At 45.5% G+C, this 7,409-nt stretch overlaps 1 protein-coding gene across 1 annotated transcript in view; it reads left to right on the plus strand.

Moving 5' to 3' along the window:
- VSIG10 (V-set and immunoglobulin domain containing 10) overlaps window positions 1-5,218 on the plus strand; it is a 29,409-nt gene extending 24,191 nt beyond the window's left edge. The window contains exons 6-9 of the mRNA XM_007455847.1: window positions 1,879-1,989; window positions 2,304-2,319; window positions 3,832-4,043; window positions 5,163-5,218. Coding sequence (XP_007455909.1) covers window positions 1,879-1,989; window positions 2,304-2,319; window positions 3,832-4,043; window positions 5,163-5,218 — 395 coding nt within the window. The remainder of the gene's footprint in view (window positions 1-1,878; window positions 1,990-2,303; window positions 2,320-3,831; window positions 4,044-5,162) is intronic.
- Window positions 5,219-7,409: the final 2,191 nt, after the last annotated feature.

A 7,409-nucleotide genomic window follows, 5' to 3' on the forward strand; every position in this document is an offset into this window, starting at 1 on the left:
TCCTGCTGATGGATGTTTGTGCTGCTTCTGATTTTTTTGTTGTGATGAACAAACGGTGTTGCTATGGAAACCTTTTACCAGCCCCTTGTGTATATATACCCAGGTCCCCAGGCAAATATTTCTCTAGAATATTTGTACAAGGAGTAGAAATGAAGGTTAGGTTATGTGCATTTTTATCTATGAGATAACATCAAATTATTTTCCAGAGTGGTTATACCAATTTCCATTTGCAACAGCAGTCGTTCCACATTTTCACCCACAGACTTTGTGATTTTTGCCCATCAAGTAGGTGTAAAATGAAATCTCACTGTGGTTCTAATTTGAATGTCTCTGATTGCTAAGAAGGCTGAGCGTTATTTCATATGTTTTTTTGCTATTTATGTTTCATCTGTGAAATACATAATTGTGTCTTTTGACGTTTTCCCCTTTCCTATAGATATATAGGAGTTCTTTAGAAATTCCATATGCTAATTGTTAGTTTTACATGCTACAAATATCTCCTTTCAGTTGTCTTTCTTGTTTTCTGTATGGTATCCTTCGATTTGCAGACATTCTTACTTTAATGTCGTTGACTTTATGAATCTGTTCTTATATCATTAGCAGTTTTTGTGTCTTAAGAAATCCTTATCTATCCTATGGTCATGAAAGTATTCTTCCATATTTTCTTAAAGTTTTAACCTTGCCTTTCATAGTTTACTCTTTAGTCCGTCTAGAATTGATTTTTGTGAATGATGTGAGGTAGACATGAAGTTTCCGCCACCCCCTAATTTGGATAACTATTTGGTCTGGCACCACATCCTGAAGAGTTCCTCTTCTACTCACTAGTCTGTCCTATATCAAGTTTCCTTCTGTGTGTGGACCTGTTCTTGGATTCCCTATTCTGTTCCCTTTTTTTAAATATATATATGTATTTCTTGGCCATCCCAAGCAGCATGCGGGATCTTAGTTTCCCCGACCAGGGATCAAACCCACGCTCCTAGCAGTGGAAGTGCTGAGTCTTTTTTTTTTTTTTTTTTAATAAATTCCTTTATTTATTTATTTTTTATTTTTGGCTGCATTGGGTCTTCGTTGCTGCGCACGGGCTTTTCTCTAGTCATGGCGAGCGGGGCTTCTCGCTGCGGTGGCTTCTCTTGTTGTGGAGCACGGGCCCTAGGCGCGCGGGCTTCAGTAGTTGTGACTTGCAGTCTCTAGAGTGCAGGCTCAGTAGTTGTGGCTCACGGCCTTAGTTGTGGCATATGGGCTTTTCCCCGAGCAGGGATCGAGCCCATGTCCCGTGCATTGGCAGGCGGATTCTTAACCACTGCACCACCAGGGAAGTACTGAAGCGCTGAGTCTTAGCCGCTGGACTGCCAGGGAAGACCCTCCCTATTGTGTTCTATTGATCACTTCATTGTGGCACCAATAACTCACACTCTTAATTACTATGGCCTTAACAGCAGTCTTGATGGGTGGAGACACAGATTTTAACTTTCCAATGTTCTTCTTTTTTTTTTTTCCTGTTTTTACTTATTTCTTTTTTTGAATTTTATTTTCTATTTTTATATAAAATTATATTTTTATATAAAATTAGTTTTATATAACTAATTCTTATTAGCTATCTGTTTTATACATATGAGTGTATATATGTCAATCCCAATCTCCCAGTTCATCCCACCACCACGCCCACCTCCAGTATTCTTTTGCATCACAGGCTTTGTTTGATTCCCACAAACTGAAGTAGAAAAATGAGATCTTTATCTTGCTCTGCAGAGAGGTCTTATGCCTTGCCCAAGGTCATGAAACCGAGATAGAGTAGGATCCAGGCAGAGGAGGGGAGGTATTGCCCTCCTAGCTGTTTGTATCACGTGGCCGAGTCAAGGGTATGAATGGTCTTTGCAGAACCTGTAAACATCGGGGGAATTGTGGGCACCATCGTGAGCCTCCTTCTGCTGGGACTGGCCATTATCTCTGGGCTTCTGTTGTACTACAGCCCTGTGTTCTGCTGGAAAGGTAAGGGCTTCCCAGAACGGTAAGGGCTTCATGGGTCCCTTTGCTTCTCTCTCAGGCTTCTTGAGAGGGTGTGGGTGGAGGAAGGTGGCCCCTGTTATGTTCCCACCTGAAGCTCCATTCGAGAGGTTTCCAAATTGGGTGCAGATGTGTGATAATGAAGCACCTAAGAACCATGCCTGAACACCCTGTCATCTCTCGTATTGGGTCAGTTTTCTCATTGTCCATTCTTTTGTAAATGTTAGATTGATTAGAAACTTCTGTGAGGCCGAAGTGGATATTATTGGATATTAATGTTTTTTCCTTTCTCCTTTCAGTAGGAAGCACTTTCAGGTGAGTGTTCCCTAGACTCAAATCAAAAATCTATTTCCATGATGTCTTCACTGACGTTTTGTTTATAATGTTTCATAAGAACAATAATAACCACCGCCACTGGGGACCTACCATGGGCCAGACACGCGGCTGGTGCTTCCTCAGGCATTATTACAACCCCGTCATAAACTCTTGAGGGTGCTGCTGTTGTCTCCGTGTTCCAGACAAGTCGAGGGAGGCTCAGTGAAGCAAAAAGCAGCTTCTGCAAACTCATCCACGGAGTGAGTGGCCGTACCTGCAGTCAGACCTGGGCCTGACCTGATTCCAAAGTCTGTGCTCTTTTTACAACGCCAGACCTCAGGGCCAGGCACATTGCTGGACTGTCACTGAGGCATAAAGACAGCATGTACATGTTGAGCCCAGTCATTCATGCATTTATTTTATTTAGTTTTCCTTTTCTAAAAGGAAGAATAAGTCATAGTCTTACAGCATGTTTTGGAAGACTAGTCTGAGCATGCCCAGAAGCCCCTCCCAAAAGGAAACCTCAGTAGGGGCAAAGCAACTAAGTGGAACTTACGTATTAGCCTCCTAAGGAGATTCTGGGTGGGAGCAAAGAACTCTTCTCTTTGCTTCTCTTATCCATTTATAACTATGGGGTATTATTGTTCTGGGACCATCGTTCATAATGAGGGGATTTTATTGTTCTGGGACCATCTTTCAACGGAAAGTGTTACCTTTACAGCCCTGTTTTTGAGGGTCATTCTGGAATGAATCTGTCATTCCCCAGGCTTATTTTTCACAGAAGGGAGCAGCTTCGCATAATGGGAGAAGGCTTTGGAATGAATGGACCTGGGTTCACATGGCAGCTCTGCCCTTCAAGCCCGTGGCTCCTGGAAAATCCCTGACCCTCTCTGAGCCTTTGTCTCCTCATCTGTTTCTCAGAGGCGGGCTGTAAGGATTAAATGAGAATGTGATGCTCCTAGGACTGTGACTGGCCCGTGAAATGTACAGTCTGGCTGGGCAGGCAGAATTAGCAACAAACTAGAGAACAATTCAGTGCCAAACCGCTGGCCGTGGACGCCAAATTCAGTCATAGTTCAAGGCTTCAGTGGGAGGCAGAGGATTTTACTTGGGCCTTGAATAATGACAAGGTGGAGAAATTTCAGTAAGTGCAGGAGAAATAAGGGCACTTCAGGAAAGGAACAGAACGTCTGTGTACGTGCTGTGAGGGGAACTGAAATGGTGGGTGCTTGGGACAATGAGGTCATCTGCCTGAGAAGCAGCAGGGTGGGGAGAGGTGGAGCGCTAAAACTCACCCAGCACAAGATACAATTATCTAGACAATCTTCGGCAGCATCTCTCTGCGAGGTTACAATCACACTGTCATCTCACGACTCAACCAAGTTGAATACGTGAAGAATTTTCCATGTTACCAGAGGGGCTGCAAAGAACCAAGTGTTTCCTATTCAGCGAGGGCTGAAGTTGGAGAAAACAGGGTATCTTCTTGATTATTTCTCCCCTTCTGGAAATTAGGAGGCAAGACATGGGTGATGTCATGGTTTTGGTGGATTCAGAAGAGGAAGAGGTGGAGGAGGAGGAAGATGCTGCAGAAGAGGAAGAGGAGGAAGCAAGTGAGACGGACGAGTCTCCAAAAGAAGTAACCAAGTACGGCCACATCCACAGAGTGACCGCACTGGTGAATGGGAATGTGGACCGGATGGCCAACGGACTCCAGGCGCTGCAGGGTAAGCTCTTTGTCCTTAGAATCTCTCTGCGAGGTTGTGGGGGGCTTCCCCGGAAGAAATCTCCAAGGGTCTCTTTTCTTTTCTTTTCTTTTTGCGGTACGTGGGCCTCTCACCGTTGTGGCCTCTCCCGTTGCGGAGCACAGGCTCACGGGCCCAGCCGCTTCGCGGCATGTGGGATCTTCCTGGACCAGCACACGAACCCGTGTCCCCTGCATCGGCAGGGGGACTCTCAGCCACTGTGCCACTAGGGAAGCCCAAGGGTCTGTCTTTAAAGGTTGGGAAAGACAGTTAAAGTTTAATCTAGAATCTGAGCATCTCCTATCAACTACCTACACGCTAATTAAATGGGCAAATATTTATCAAGGGCCTGCTCTGGGAAAGGTACAGATTGGTACTGTCAGGCACTAGAAAAGAAAGACCGATGGTAAAGGGCTTTACGAGACCAGTTAGGGCGAACAGACTAAAACACGAGGGGGAAATGAAAACAGAAGGAAGATTTAACCAACCCTCTGCGAGGGCAGTAGAGGAGCTTTGGCAAGAAGGAATCTGATTCCTTGCCTGATGAATGATACGTTTACAAATCACAGAACCTCAGGAGAAAGATGAGAGACCTGAGGGGTGCACTAGTTGGGAGACGTTTCATGGAAGACGTGGGCTATGAGGCACGTCTTTCAGGACAGCTAAGTTTGAATAAGCAGAAAGGAGGGGTGGTCCAGGCGGGGGAATGGCAGAAGCCAAGAGTGTGGAGGGTGGGCAGTGTCAAGCATGTCAGAGGATTTTGAGTGGAAAGAACAGGTAAATGCAGGGATACACACCCTGCCCCACCTGCTCCTCCACCAAGTCATCAGTAAAGGTCTAGAAATAGAGGTGATTGAAAACTGATTGCGGTGGGGGTGGGGGGGAAGGAATTCCCTGGTGGCCCAGTGGTTAGGGCTCTGCGCTACCACTGCAGGGGGGCATGGGTTCAATCCCTGGTCAGGGAACTAAGATCCCACATGCCACATGGAGTGGCCAAAAAAAAAAAAAGAAGAACAAAAAAAGAAAAGAAAACTGATACAGAAACAGAGTCGCCCCTATTGAGATTACTCAGAGTTGGGTCTACTTTTCCCTCCTGTGCAGATGACAGCAGTGAGCAGCAGAGTGACATCATTCAAGAAGAAGACAGGCCTGTTTGAGGAAGACAACTGTCCTTTGTTATCCTGTCTCAAAAGCTTGGAAAGCTACGTCGAAGATGAGTTTTATATTGTGCTTCACTTGACTTGCATCGCTGCCTGAGGGCTGAAAACGGTTTGTGGCTCTCAGCAAAAAAAAGGAAAACACACACACATCTTTCCTTCCCTTTTTCTTCTTTTTTCTAAGTTGGTTTGATTTACTGTAATTTTTCTCAACAATGTTGAAAAGCTTTGGAATGGGCAGTGTCGGGGGGAAAGCTGCATTTGGTATCTGAGGTGCCCCTGTCGCTGTGCCCCTGGCTCTCTCCAGGCTGACTGATGCTGAGATGGGGGAGGCACTTGGCCTCGGCACCCTTTGTCACTGTTAAAGGTCTGTAACCAGCTCGCCCCGGCACACAAGGGAATAGTGTGGGGTGATAAGGACACTTCCTTTTTCACTGCCCAGGTGAGCTGAGGAACCAGGCACACATCAGCTTTCTGGAAAAGGTGAGGGGGGTCAGCTACTGATCCTAATCCGAGGGAGGCACTTTGGTTCGGGTTTTGAGTCGGAAACACCTGGTCTTGAATCTGGACTCTGCTCCTTACCTGTTTCATGGGCTTGGGCAGGTCCTGAGCCTCAATTTCTTCATCTGTGAAATGGGTGAAATCACACCTATCTTACAGGGTTATGGTGGGGACCAAGGTACTTCAGCGTGTGAGCGTGCCTCGGAGGTGCTCCGTAGATGTTAGTTATCTTCTCCTTTGCCTTCCTTAGCAGCAGAAGAAAAATGTCAACTGTTCAGTTACAAACTGCTGCCTGGGACTTCCACTCTCTGTAGAATATTCCAGACCAGGGCATCATCAGAGCTCTCCTGGGGATTTTTGCCTCCCTGGAGATAGAATTCTTTTCAAAAGAGGTAGGGGCTGATAAGAGGAAGTGCCTTTCATTAGAATCTCGCATTTTCCAGAGCTTCGAGTTTATAGAAAAGCCTCTTAGGTGATGCACTATTAGCTTTCAGACTTTCCCATCCTTCCTTTCTCCTGTGGCTTTGAAAAAGGCAAGGAGAAATGTTTTGTAACAGAGTAGATCAGTTCGTCTGGCCTCGGTTTCTTGATCTTGGAAATGGGAATGGGAAAGCTTGTTTCCTTCCTACTTCTTAAGGAAGATACGCTGCTCAATAATGCTAAGTTTTGAATGAAAATAACATATGATGAGTTTAAGCTGCTGCTGTTCCCTGGACAGTTTAGAGATTTTTTTTTCTTTCTAATTTCATCCTAATCTCTTAAATGTCAGGGACCTTCTAAGGGTGTAAAATATGTGTGCTAAACTTGAAAGTCTGACTTGAATTTTGCACTCTTCAATGTTGCATATCCTGCTCTGATGGGCATGACTTAAAGGGGAACTTCCCTCTCCAATAACAGGACCTGGGACTCCTAAGATGAGAAGTGTGTTACCTGCAGGGTTACCTTGCAGGTGTGGTTGGAGCAGGTCCACTTTCTTGGATGAAGGAACTAAACTGAGGGCGTCACTAGAAGTGAGCCCTGTCCCCAGCTCAGAACACTGGGAGGTCAGAGGCTGGCTGCAATGTCTACCTGTCAGGGATAGCTGTGACCTGCAGTTCTCTTGTTGGGCTGAGTCTTTCGCTGCGTGGAACCTCACATTCTTAACCACTCTAACCAGTCTAAGTTAGTGTCATTTCAGAACGGATACTTGACAAGTTGTGTTTAAACTCACTGCACACTGAGCTAGTCTCTGGATCCGACAGTCCACCCTGCAGAGGCGACCATACTTAAAAAGGGAAAAAGCAAAGAAACTATTAGGGAAAAAAAAAAAAATCCCTAGCTGGGAATGCAGAGAATGATTTGCAGGATCACTGAGATGCTTCCTGCGACTTCCTCTTCTCCTGCATGCACACCTGATGATGGGAAATCTTCGAGGCAGGATTTTTCCACTAGTAAATGGGAGCTTCAGGGTCTTGGCGCCAAACATTATTAACCCTTGTCCAGCTGAGCTGTGATTGTTGTCACTTACATCTGAGCCCTGTGTGCACAGATAATATTGCTGGGTCAGTTAAGAGCTGAGGTACTGGGTGGGGGGGGCGGTCTTCAAGCTTTAAGGATTTTAAAGAATTAGGGCTTTTTTTCTTTTCTTTAAGATGACCCATCCCCAACTCCACCAGTATGTTGACAGTGGGTTACAGACTTTCTGTGGCAA

Source organism: Lipotes vexillifer, unplaced genomic scaffold (genome assembly GCF_000442215.2).
Source record: "Lipotes vexillifer unplaced genomic scaffold, Lipotes_vexillifer_v1.1 scaffold970, whole genome shotgun sequence".
In the NCBI taxonomy this organism is placed as follows: Eukaryota; Metazoa; Chordata; class Mammalia; order Artiodactyla; family Lipotidae; genus Lipotes; species Lipotes vexillifer.